We start from the raw sequence: 12,630 nt of genomic DNA, 5'->3' as shown, positions 1-12,630 counted from the left end.
GCATGGCATTTTAATACAACATATTTTTCAAAATCCAATTAATGCCAAAACTTATTGCGGAACAGAATATCTAAATTTCGAATAAGATCCAACCCTGAATTTGCATGGCTACCTCACTAGCCTCACACTAGTCCCTGCCGGGATGGGCGAGTTGGGGGGGGGTGGTGAGGGAGATGGGGCAGTTGTGTGGACTTGGGTCTCAGCCTCCTGCGTGGCCCAGGCTCTGCCCCTCTCCCCAGGGCTCCCCACCAGAACTGCCTGCAGCCCCCCTCCCCGCCCTTCCTCTCCCCCCCTCCCAGACCTGAATCCCAAAGGTGGTGTGCTGGATATGTCCTAGGGAAGGTAATGGGAGATGGGAGCAAACGGAGGGAGGTGAGAGGTCCAGGTCAAAGGTTGTCCCCCGGCACCCCTGACCTGCCCCCACCTCTGCCTCAGTTGGTGGCAGGCATCAAGTACTACCTGACCGTGGAGATGGGGAACACGGCCTGTCGGAAGAATGCCGTGGCTGGAGACCACATAGACCTCACCACCTGCCCCCTGGCCGCAGGGGTGCAGCAGGAGGTAACAGCCCTGCCCCCAGCCAGGCATCAGCTCACCCAGTGGCCAGCGGCTGGGCCCTCGGGTTGTACAGCTCGAATTGGTCTGGCTGGCCCTGTCCCTGCCTCCTGGATGACTCAGCCTTGAGAGCAGTGTGAGGTGCAGAGAGGAGCAGGCTGGGGCTCCCCGTGGAGTGAGGGGCTGGGCTGGGAAGATCTGGGCTCTGGTCCTGGCATCTAACTTGATGTTCCTCCTTGCATCCCGGAGCACTGCAGGCACAGGGCTGACTGTGGGCAGCAAGCGGCCTGGGGCCTGGGCTCACCCCTCCTTTCCTCATGATCTATTTGCAGAAGCTGCGCTGTGACTTTGAGATCCTTATGGTTCCCTGGCAGAACTCCTTCCAACTTCTAAAGCACGACTGTGTGACCCTGTAGTAGACCCCTGTGGGCTTGGGGGAGGGAGGGAGCAGGCGGGTCTGGGCAGGAGTGAGCGCATCGGTGGAGGGCATGTCAGGTTCCTGGACCATATGTGTGGCAATAAATTGCGAGCACTGCTTCTTGCATTGGTCTCTTCTGAGTGCCTCACTCTTCCTCCCTCTCCTGTTCCCCAGTCCCACTCTCGGCAGCTCCCAATACCTGCCTCCAGCTGACAGGGTGCCCACACCACCCACAGCTGAGCTTCTGCTGTCTCAGCCCAGACGGTGCTAAGGGTGCAAAGTTCAGCTCCCAAATTTGGGGTCCCCCGAACACCCCAGCATCACAGACGTAGAGGAACGAACCTCTAGAGACTCCCAATATTGGCAGAGTTATGGGTTCGGAGACGAAGTCACAGAAGAGGGATGATGCCCCAAGACTGGAAAGGGACGGGAGCCAGTGAAGGCTCCGAGCCGCACCTGAGTTCTGCTTCTTCTCAGTTGCCAGGACGACTCAGAGTGGCGCGTGAGAGATTTAGCCAGCCTGGCCCCAGTGCACTGAGCTCTCAGCCTGTGAGATTCTTATACCAGCATGTGGCCCAGACGTGGCAGAGCCCCTGCAGGCCAAGAGACCACGAAGGCTGGACCCTGTGGACCACATGCCGGAAGGACTCCCCAGTGCTTTGTCCTGAGCAAGACGCCTGCAAGGGGCTGGCAGGGAGCGCCAAGGGGACCGAGGTCAAATCCACTGTCCGTAGGAGGGATAAGGGGACAGATGCAATTCAATGTGATTTGAAGAAGAGATGGAACATTTTTTGCGCACCTGAATTTGTGGCTGGAATTAACGCTCACTACACACGCACACACACACATCCAGAACTTCGCAAGACGCCAGACAGACACATAAACCCACCATGCACCCTCAGATTGCTCCCAGACACCACACATATATCCAGAAAAAGACACACATAACCTAGCAAACCGGAAACACACACACACACAGAAGCAACACCCGCATCCCGAGGATAACCTGGAGAATACACCCCAAAACACACAGCCCCAGGTACACACCTGCCCCAGCCGGAGCTGTTCCTCAGATGCAGACACACACCCATGCCTGAGACAGGATGGGCAGGAAGCAGATCCTGTGGGAGCATGAGGTGCGGGCACCCCTAGGCCCAGGCGGCTGGACAGGGTGGCTGTGGAGAGCACTCTGGGGCCCGGCCGGCCAGGCCTCGCGTCTGCTCATGCCTGCCTGGCTCCCTGCCGATGCTGGCACTTACTGAGGAACAGCCCCAGCTCCCAGGCCCTGCCCTCTAGAGCCCTGGGAGGCCGTAGGGGGTGGGGATGGGGAGATGGCAAATGAACTGATTCCCACCTGGAAGCTTGAGGGGCTGAGTGTGACAGGAATGAGGGATGGAGGGAAAACTTCCAGCCTCCCAGCGGCTCAAGCCTGTCGGATATGGCCGTGCAGACAGCCCGGGGGCCTGCGGTGGGGCAGCCGCTGGAAGAGCTCCCATGTGCCACCCAGCAGGAGCCTCCTGAGTGGCTGCCACGGGGTGAGAAGTGGCAGGAAATGTTTGTTGAATCAGTGTGTGAGGTGGTGGGGTGAGGTGAGGCCGGGTGGCCTCTCCACCCCCGGAATCTGTGCCCAAATCCCAGATGGCATTTCCTCCGCACAGTCGATGCCCGGGCCCTGGGCCAGCCCGCACCCTCGGCCGGGCCAAGGGAGGAGAGGCGCTGCTTCTGTCCTGGGGCCTGAAGACGTCACCACTGTCTGGTCCGCACTGGAGGTAGGGGGGTGGCTGGCAAAACTGTCTGTCACCTCTCAGCTCCCACTCCCGGGTTCTGTCCCGATCCCCTCCAGCTTCATTCTGCTAGCTTCACTCCCCATCTGGTGGGAGGCCTCCCTCCCTCTGGCTGGGCTTGACTTAGTGCTCAGTGCCCCGCCGCCGTCTTGGGCATCCTGCCCAGGCTCAGGCTAAAAGCAGGGGAACTCATCCCTTGCTTCCCTCTAACAGAGGCTTGTCCACTCCACACACACCCGGCCCCCCACCCCGAGGCCACAAGGACTTGAGCAGCCTCCACCCTCCCTCCCCTCACTGAGGCTCTTTAGCCTGACCCCAGGCAGGGCAGGGCATGGCAACGACCTCTGCCTTCTGAACTCAGGCTGCCCCCATCGAGCTGGCACCCTTCTGCTGGATGCTGACGGTGCCGGTAGGCCTGGGCTCTGAGACCTCGTTTCTGGAGCATCCTGGTCCCTCGGGCCCTGACAACCGTCCTGTTCTTTTTCTCCTGTCTCCTGGGCCAGACGGGCCTCCCTCCCCAAAACAGGGTGACCGCTCCCTCTCCCTCCAGCACTGAGTCTGGCCCACTTTCCACGTCACCCCGCTGGCTGCTGTTAAGGCCCTGCCAGGCCAGGATGCCAGGCCCCAGTGGGGCAGGGAGGGATCCAGGGACAGAGCCTTTCACCTGAAACACTGGCACACACGCCCGAGGATGCACGTGTGTGCAGGCCCACAGGTTCCCTTGCGGCTCGGGCCCAGCCAGGGAGGACACGGAGCCACCTGGGGTTTTAAAGCTCTGTTGGGGCCCAGCCCTGCAGGCCCAGTGATCTTTCCAGCAGAGATGGGGACTTGGCCCGACCCGGGGGAGAGCCTGCCAGAGGCTGAAGCCTGGACTCGGGCTGCCACTCTGGGGATCACTTCCTGAAGTCCTCATCTCCAGCCTGCGGGGTGGGGTGGCAGGTGATGGCGCCAGCCCTCTGCCTCCCAGAGGCCCACACCACTGTTACTCAGGGCGGCTTCCAGGCAAAGCCCCGGAGGCCCGGCCTTCCAGTGCCCTCCCCCTCCATCTGGCTCCTCCCAGGTCCTGCCTGGTTCACCTCAAACGCGGTGTCCACAATCTCATCGATGACAGCTGCCTGGGATCGGAATTTCTGCTGGTAATGTCCAGCCACCGGTGCCACTTCTCTGTGTGTGGCCCTCCATGGTATATTTCCTTTTCCACATATCCGCGCCCCTGCTGCCACCAGCTGCCGGTACCACAGAAGGTTCTGACGATTAAACTGTTTACCTCCAAACCGCCCATGCCTACAGGCGTCCAAGCTACCCCATGCTGACTCCTGCACCCACTCAACCACCTACCCGCATCCCCACCCGTCTATCTAGCCATTCCTCACCCTTGGGGCCGCCCCGCCCTTTCCCTCACTCACCTATCCCTCCATCCACCTGCTCTTCCCCGGCCCCGCCCCCCACCCCTTCACAGTCAGCCATCCACCTAAACCCCCAGCCCCACCCACTACCCATTCATTAACTCCTTCACTGCCAGCCTGTCTTATCAATCCAGCCATCATATAACCCTGAAATCAAAGAACACTGCACAGTGCTCCGAGGACATGGAAACAAATAAGAAACAGCCGCTGCCCTTAAGAAGCTCAGTCTGTGGCAGAGCCAGGAAAGCAAACCGAGGGTGTTTACACTTGTGATAAGTATAAACAGAGGGCATCGAGGGGCCCAGAGGAGGAAAACCTCACCCAAGTACTGGGGATCAGGAAAGGCTTCTGGAGGAAGCGTCACTGAGCTGAGCTTGAAAGACACTTGAGGGTTTGCTGAGCTCAGACCCGGTTTCTGGTGCGCTAAGGTCTGTGAGCAGCAAGGAGTGTACTGGGGGCCGGGGTGCGCCTCGGGACGGATGAATTCAAGGTGGAGACATCCAGGGGAGGTCAAAGCAGGGCGCCCGGACCTTAAGCTAAGGGAGACAGGAGGCCTTGTAGGGCTGTAAACTCGGGGAAGGCAGGGAAGGCCAAAACTACGTTTAACAAAGATCAGTCTCTAAATCATTAAAAAGAAAAACGAAGGAAGAAAAAAAAGATTCAAACAAACTAAACAACGAAAACAAGACCACTGTCAGTGGAGGTGGAGGTGGGCCAGTGGAGAAGAGTTTGGAGGCCGAGAAACCCCCAGGGAAAGCATCACAGAGGAGCCCAGGCCAAGGTACCAGGGTCTGGAACGTGGAGGGTGGAGGGCGGCCGGGAGGGCACAGCCGGGAGGGCGGCAGGGAGATGAAACGAGCAGGATTGGATCTCAGCTTTTCCGGCTCTTGATCACCTGAGCCTGGTGTTGGCAGCCAGAGAACATTCCAGGCAGAGAGAACAGTGTGGGCAAAGGCCTGAAGGTGGAGAAGTATGTGCTGTGCTGTACGTAAAGCCAGGATGTGCTGGAGGTGTGGGGTGGGGCCGTGATCATGGAGGGCTTGGCGCTCAAGCTCTGTCGGTGGCCAAGAAGAGCCTGGAAGGTGCCAGCAGTCAGGCTGGTTCTCTGGGGAGCCAGGCCTGAGAGCCAGGGTCTGTGCCAAGGACCCCTGGCCATGAGCACAGCCACAAGTCCCCAGCTGTCCTGGCCCAGCCGGCCACTCGCGTTGACATCTGCCTCCCAGGCCTTTACCGAGCTGTTTCCTGACCCACCCTCCCCATCCCTGAAGCCAGCTGGAGTCCACCCACCCTACGTGGCCCCGCCAAGGTCTTTAGAGGGGGCCCCTCACGGACAGGTGCTAGTCTGTGTCCGCTTTGGGCCTCTGAAGTCCTCACAGAACCTGGCACAGAGCAAGGATCAGGGATGCTTCTGGAGCAAAAAGATGAGCAGAACCCCTGCTCCTGCAGCCTCTGTCCGCTGCCCCTGCCCTGGGCCCTCGGCCTCAGAGGGGCTCTCGTGGCCCTTCAGGTGCTGCTGGTGGGATTCTCTTGGTGGTACCAGCTGACTCTGAGTGAGCAGAAGCCACTCAAGGCCTCCACATCCCACCCACAGGCTCTACATAAGCCTTAGGGCTCTACCGCCCTTCCAGAGAGGCGGGCAATGCCCCTTTCCCACAGCGGCCCACCGGTCTGGCCCCCGGACCTCTCCCCTTAGACCTGAGGCCTCCCCTCCCTTTGCATCTCCTTACTTCTCAGTCATGCCTCCAAATTTTTTCTCAATGAGCTGCTTCTGTATAGTGTGTCCACTTATCACCTCTTCAGGCTCTGCATGTAGGGAAAGAAGGGGGAGGTCAAGACGCTGCCTGGATTGAGAGAAGGTGGAGGAAACCCCGTGTGTCATGGCGATAGTCAAACAGGAGCTAAAGGGGTTTTTGTCCAGGATGACCCCAAAGAGATTGTTTCTCCGGGCATGGAGTGTGTTTTGTTTGTGTGCCCATCCAGCATGTGTTCCCTCTTCTTCTGGTAAAAGTTTCCCAGTTTTCCTGGGGAACCACCCCCACCCCTTTCGGTGCACGTTGCCTAGCTGGGGTTGACCCCACCCCCCAGCTCTAAGGACATGTGACTCAAGCCTGGCCAAGCAGAATAGCCTGTCCTTTCAGCCGTAGCGATTGGTTCAGAAATAGGCAGGTGACCAACCTGAGCCAAGGAGATTCATTTCTGGGATGTTGTTCGAACTGCTGGGAGAAGGGGACCCCTGCTGGGAGAGCTTGGGATACTTAAACTGTGAGGATTTGGGACTAGAGTTGCAGGTGGTCACTTTCCCACCACAAAGGAAGAGCACCCTAAGCACAAAACCACACAGAGAGCCACAGAGCAGAGAACTGGAAGGAGACCAAATCTCAACCATCATTGGGTCCTGGATCCAGCCGTTCCTGAAAGCCCATGAACTCTCAAGTTGCTAATAATTTAAGACAGTTAATTCCTCTTTTTGCTTAAGCTTTTCTGCACTGAGTGTTCATGATGGAGAGGGCAGGTGGGGGTCCAGGTGACCCCTGAGGGCCCTTAGTCCTCTGGTGTTGATGATCCTAAGAGTGGGATTCTGGAGCTCAGATTCTAAAGTTCTGAAGGTCTTTAAGCAGGAGGCAAAGCAATTGGCTCAAAATCTATTTACCCAGAAAGTCAGGTGTGTAAAGATGAACATGTACAGAAAACTTCCTTTTTATAGACTCAATTTTTATAGACACTTTGAGTGACTCTGGACAAGTGGGTATAACACCTTGACAAAAGCCTCAAAGACAGTTGAAGCCACCTCATATAAGACCAACTGCTATAAACTTTGTAAGCTATTAACAGGAACGAATGTTTGGTGCATCGTAATTTGGCTAATTAGTTGTTTTGCAAGTGGGTCTTTCAAGAATTGACTGTCAGTTTAATTGGTTGTTGGCGGTTAGTCGTGGAGCTTTTTGGACCGAAGTTCTAAGCTCTGAAAGTTCTCCTGAGTGTCAGGTTCTAAGACTCTAAAGCTGGGCGTCGGGAATTCCCTGGCAGTATGTCCAGTGGTTAGGACTTGGCGCTTTCACTGCCGGGGCCTGAGTTTGACCTCTGGTTGGGGAACTAAGATCCCTCTAGCCGCGCAGCGTGGCCAAAAATAAATAAATAAATAGGTAGATAGATAGATAAATAAAGCTGAGCCTGGAGCTCTGTGCCTGCCCGGGAAGAAGCAGGCTGCTGGTACCTGCTTCCATGAGCTCTGTCAGTGAGTCATCCAGTAGCTTCTCATGGATCTGGGAGGCCTTCTGCGAAGAAGAGGCCTCAGTTCTGCCAGCGTCCCATGTCTGCCCATCCCTGGAGCACCTTCCTTCCTTCCCTCCAGCTTCTGTGTCCCCCTCCCCGTGTCTTCCTGATTCGTCCCCCTGCCCCACTCCCTCACTACCTCCTGCTTCACTTTCTCCAGGCCTTTGAGCAGGGCCATCTGGAAGTTATCCACCAGGACGGCAATCACCAGGCTGGGGCGGGAGACAGGAGGAGGCTGGAGGGGAGGCCCTGAACCCTCCTCTGGGTTCATCGTGGCAGAGCCATGGTGAGAGGGGAGGGGATGGGATGCCCCGGGGTTAGGCTGGGGGAAGTGAAGCTGGGGAGCACAGGCCAGTGGGGGCCTCACTTGAGGAAGATGAAGTACTGGATGATGATATATATCATAAGAATGGGGATGATGTACCAGGCGCCTGGGAGAGAGGGGGTCGTTCGAGCTGTGAGTTCCTTGCCGGTCCTCACCACACCCCTGCCAGCCAGCCTCAGAAGCCCCACTTTTCAGATGGGGTAACTGAGCCCTCAGGGTCTGCCCACTCAGCCAGCCCCTGCCCTCCACCCAGCCTGAGGCCTGCCCTACCCTGGGCTCGACTGTCCAGGTAGATGAGGGACCAGTCGTCCAGGGTGAGCAAGGTGAAGAGGGTGAAGATGGTGGTGAAGATGTTCTGGAAGCGCTTGGGGTCAGAGTAGCGGAACAGTGCCCGGAGCACCACAGAGAACAGGACTGGCTGTTGAGGACCAAACCAGGCTCACAGGGTCCTCTCTCCCCTTCTTCCTCTCTCCCTGCCACCCCCAGTTCCTGGCCCCTACCCCCAACTCCATCCATTGCAGCATCTCACTCTCCCACCCCAGCCCCTGTGGCACAGGATACAGACACAGGTGAACATGAGGATGAGGATGGCGGTGATGGACGGCAAGGACTGGGCCAGGGTCCCGGTCACTTCCTGGAGGCTGGTCAGGAAGCTGTGGGCAGAGGTTGAGAGAGAGGCTGAGTCAGTGGGGTGGGGATCAGTGTCTAGCAGTCAGAGCTGATTACAGGTTTCAGACTGCTGATTACAGGGGTGGGAGGTCCCTGATTTGCTAGTGACTTGGGGCGGGGGGTGTCCCAGACCCTCTCTGGAAAATAAAGAGGTTGATCCTAGTGGATGGCAGGAAAAGCAGGCTGGAGTCTGCAGCCTCCTTGTGGGCAGCTGTGGGTCCGCTGACCTGAGCCTCCGCAGGACCCGGATAGCTCGCAAGGCTCGCAGGCTCTTGAAGACCTTGAAGATGCGGAAGATGCTTTGGTTGTAGACCACGCGCATGGAGGAAGAGTTGATCTGCATGAGTATGAACTCCAGCACAGCCATGATCATGATGAAGAAATCTACAGAAACAGGGGCACCTGGGTGTAATGGGCTCCTGCCCAGGCTCACAGACCTCCCAGTGCCAACACCCCCTGCTCTTGTCGCCCCTGGGCAGTTCAGGGGCTCCCACTACACACACACACACACACACACACACACACACACACACACGCCCCATCCCTACCCACCCAGGTTGTTCCAGGGGTCCAAAAAATACTTGAGGCCCAGAGCAATGATTTTGAGCACAGCTTCCACCACGTAGATGCAGAGGAAGATGGAGTCCAAGGCCATGAAGTACCACTCTGTGGGGGACACGGGGGAGGGGGGTCTCACTCAGGGGTCTCCCCAGCAACCCAGCCTCTCCTTCCTCCTCCCCACTGGAACCTCACACTCAGCCATTTAGGGAGAACCTGACTCTGCCCAGTGGCTGTGTGTTTTAACTGCTCTGTGACTCACTCTTCTTGCCTATAAAATGGTGATAATAACAGTCTGCCTGATAGAATTTTCACAAGCATTAAATGTTTTTCACGGGCTTCCCAGGTGGCGCAGTGGTTGAGAGTCCGCCTGCCGAGGCAGGGGACACGGGTTCGTGCCCCGGTCCGGGAAGATCCCACATGCCGCGGAGCGGCTGGGCCCGTCAGCCATGGCCGCTGAGCCTGCGCGTCTGGAGCCTGTGCTCCGCAACGGGAGAGGCCACAACAGTGAGAGGCCCGTGTACCGCAAAAAAAAAAAAAAATGCTTTTCACATAGTAAAGGGCTTAGAATGGAGCCTGAAACAGCTTGCAAGAAACATCACTCTTCTTCTCTCCTTAGTTTATGGGACCTGTGGCAGGTCCTTACCTTCACTTTGCGCCCCAGGGTTTTAGGGACCATCTTCCCAGGTTTCCCACCCTCATCCCTCCAGGGCCTCCTGCTTGCACAATCTCCTGGCCCTTCCAGCTGACCTGGGTTCTGGGCATCCTTCCCGCAAAGCAGCGTACTTAGAGCTGATGCGCCACCTGGTGGCTATAGTCCAAAACAGCAAACCTCAAATTTATTGGGCTTTTCTGCCTCTGGCGGGCTGGTTGACTTCAGCAAAACTCTCTGAGCCTCACTCTACTGCCGGGCAATGCCGCTTACTTCCCAGGGTGAGGATCAAATGGGATACGCGATATAAATCCCCTGGCACTTGATCCGGCCCACGGGAGGTTTGGGACAACATCAGTGGCCTTCTCCATGTGAACAGGGCTCCCTGGCTCTTACCACCCCGGACCTCGACTTCAGCGAAGGTCTGGGCCACGAGCATGATGGTGTTGAGGCAGACGATGAAGACGATGAAGGCTTCAAAGGCCAGGGAGTCAGTCAGTTTCCTGAGCATTCTCGAAAGGCCCCAAATGAGGTGGCTTAATTTTTCCCACAACAAATAGAAGAGGTCCACAGTGTGCAGCTTCTTGTGGGTTCGTGGGGCTCGGCCAGCTGTGAAAGGGCCAGAAAGCCAAGCCCATGGGGGAAAGGGACACGGCGATCCGGTCTCCCTCCCAGGCCTGCCTGCCATGAGCTCACTCAGGTGCCTCCGTGCTAGTCCTGTGCTGGTATAGGAGCCACAGGCTTGACCCCTTCCCCGACAGATGCCAGCTTGCTTGGGATTTGAGGTCTGCTTGAGCTCACGCTCCTACACCTCCATGCTTTTCTTTAAGTCACATGGCAACTTACATACAGAAGACCCCATCCTCCTCGCCACCCCATCCTCTTGGTAAACTCTCCCTCTCCCTCCAAGATTCTGCTGAAACATCACCCCTGTTGGCTGACTTTTCTGCCCACAAACAGTTAGACACTCATCCCTCACTGCTTGTTTGTGAAGCTGATGCCGTGTTTACGGAACTACCAGGGGCCAAGTTTGGGGGATCATATGTTAACAGCCAAAGTCCCTCCCTGCCCTCTAACCAGGCCCTCATTCAGGCACTGGTTCCAGCCTCTGGCCTCAAGAAACTCACAGTTCAGTGGGGGAAACATGGACAAACAATCCACGGTGGTAAATGTTCTGATACGGATGCTAGACCCCTCTCACTGGGTAGCCTGGGATCAGCTGTATAAGTGATCACCCCCAGCCTTCATACTAGAGAAGAGGAAATGTTCGAGAAGTGAACGTGCGAATAAATAAAGCAGTGACTGCATGAACCAACAACCGGCAGTCTGGAGAAGTGCCCAATCCCAGGAATAAAAGGTTGGATGGTGAACAGTCAGGCGAGCGAATAGCCAGTGGGATACACCTGCAGGTGAGAGCAAGCCTCACGATCGGCGGAAGGACGCGCAGGGCCTGACTCAGGTGTGGAATCTGGGCCGGGCAGCTGGAGTCGGGGGGTGGGGGGCAAGCCAAGACTCACTTTTGTGCTTCTGAATCTGCTCGTCTTCTTCGGGCCAGCTTTCCGAGGTTTTAGAGAAGGAGCCCTGAGGATGGAGTTTGCTGGAGGTCTGGGCAGGGTGTGAGTACGCTGTGTTCAGGGAACAAGCCAAGCTGAAGGCCGAGCTCTGTCTATCTGGCTTGCTAGGTTGGGGGGCTACTTGACGAGAACAGGCAGAGCCGAGGGAGGCTGAGGCCACACTGTGGGACGTGTGTGGGCCAAAGAGTTGGGAGCTACCACGACGGTACTCCCCATAGCGGTGCTCTCGGTGGAGGTAATCACGAGGATGTGCACCGTGCTGGTGCTCTCTGTGCTGGCGCTCGTCACGGTGGCCGTGGAGGTGCTCGTCACGGTGGTAGGACCCCATGGAGGCAGGCCTTCTGTGGTGATGGGCTTCATGATGGTCGTGCCCCCCATGGTGATGGGCCTCACTGTGTTGGGCAGGGCTACCAGAGTGGGAGAAGCCTCCATGGTTGTAAGGCACACCTTGGTGATAAAGCCCACTATGGTGGGAAACCTCACTGTGGTGGTGAAACCCACCATGGTGGTGGGACTCCCTGTGCTGCTGGAGTATCCCGTGGTGGTAGGACTCCCTATGTTGGTGGGGCCTCCCATGATGTCTCCTGCTACCGTGGCGGTGCTCATCATCAAAGTGGTCCTCACCATAGGAATGGTGGGAGATGAAAGCATCACAGGAAGTATCCGGGAAGAGGGATGAGGAGTGGTGGAAGCGGTGGGAATGGCGGGAGAAGGCATTGTCATGGAAGTCTTGAGATCCATCACGATGAGGGGATATGCCATGATGGTGGGACTCACCATGGGGACCGGACACCCTTCGGTGATGGCGGTGGACTCCACCATGGCCTGGCCTGTGGTGTGTGGTTGGTGAGCTGGGGTGAGAGAACACATCCGAGTCATCAGTGTCTGCCTCACGTTGAGCCTTTTCAGCCATCGAGGGTTGATCCACGACTATGCTGTGAACCCCGGACTGAGGAAAGCTCAAGATGTGGGCCTAAGAGCCCTTCCTGGATTGCCTTTCTCGCCTAAGCCGTGGCACTGGGGCTTCTAGGAAAGCCTGCCTTCTCATGGAATTCTCCCCTCTATGATGTCACAAACAGGCCCCTTAGTAGGCCTAATTCCCAAATGCCTCCTCCTGGGCTACAGTCCAGAATCAAGGATCGGTGTGTCTAACCTCCTCAATGTAAAAGGATGAAACTGAGGTCAAGAAAGGGGAAGGGACTGGCCCAAGGTGACCCAGCAGGTCAATGGGAAAGCTGGACAGAGAATTCTGGGGTGACACCACAGGCCCCAGCAGTTGCTTTAGCAAGTTTAGCTCTGTTACTGGAAAAAACTTCAAGAAGGCAAATGGTCCAGTCCCCAGTTGTACCTAGATACCAACTGGCTCTAAGGTTCAAACTGCCCAACTCCACTGTAAGTAGGTGTGTGGCCGTGGGC

The 12,630-nt window shown here is 57.1% G+C and overlaps 2 protein-coding genes across 2 annotated transcripts in view; one reads left to right on the top strand and one right to left on the bottom strand.

The window, feature by feature from the left end:
• Positions 1-1,099, top strand: part of CST6 (cystatin E/M) — a 2,230-nt gene extending 1,131 nt beyond the window's left edge. Inside the window, 2 exon segments of the mRNA XM_024749012.1 lie at positions 436-561; positions 888-1,099. Coding sequence (XP_024604780.1) covers positions 436-561; positions 888-971 — 210 coding nt within the window. The 3' untranslated portion in view covers positions 972-1,099.
• A 2,551-nt stretch (positions 1,100-3,650) lies between these two features.
• On the bottom strand, positions 3,651-12,127 carry CATSPER1 (cation channel sperm associated 1). Its single transcript, XM_024749413.1, has 12 exons — positions 11,158-12,127; positions 10,037-10,249; positions 8,983-9,096; positions 8,658-8,814; positions 8,323-8,414; positions 8,032-8,175; positions 7,804-7,867; positions 7,576-7,648; positions 7,378-7,435; positions 5,891-5,966; positions 3,834-3,921; positions 3,651-3,677 (listed from the first exon to the last, which is right to left on the bottom strand). Exons 1-12 carry the CDS (start codon positions 12,125-12,127, stop codon positions 3,651-3,653), a joined length of 2,076 nt encoding a protein of 691 aa, XP_024605181.1.
• Between the last annotated feature and the right edge of the window lie 503 nt (positions 12,128-12,630).

Source organism: Neophocaena asiaeorientalis, unplaced genomic scaffold (genome assembly GCF_003031525.2).
Source record: "Neophocaena asiaeorientalis asiaeorientalis breed wild unplaced genomic scaffold, Neophocaena_asiaeorientalis_V1.1 scaffold43, whole genome shotgun sequence".
Classification (NCBI taxonomy): Eukaryota; Metazoa; Chordata; class Mammalia; order Artiodactyla; family Phocoenidae; genus Neophocaena; species Neophocaena asiaeorientalis.
This window is presented reverse-complemented; position numbering and strand designations above follow the sequence as displayed.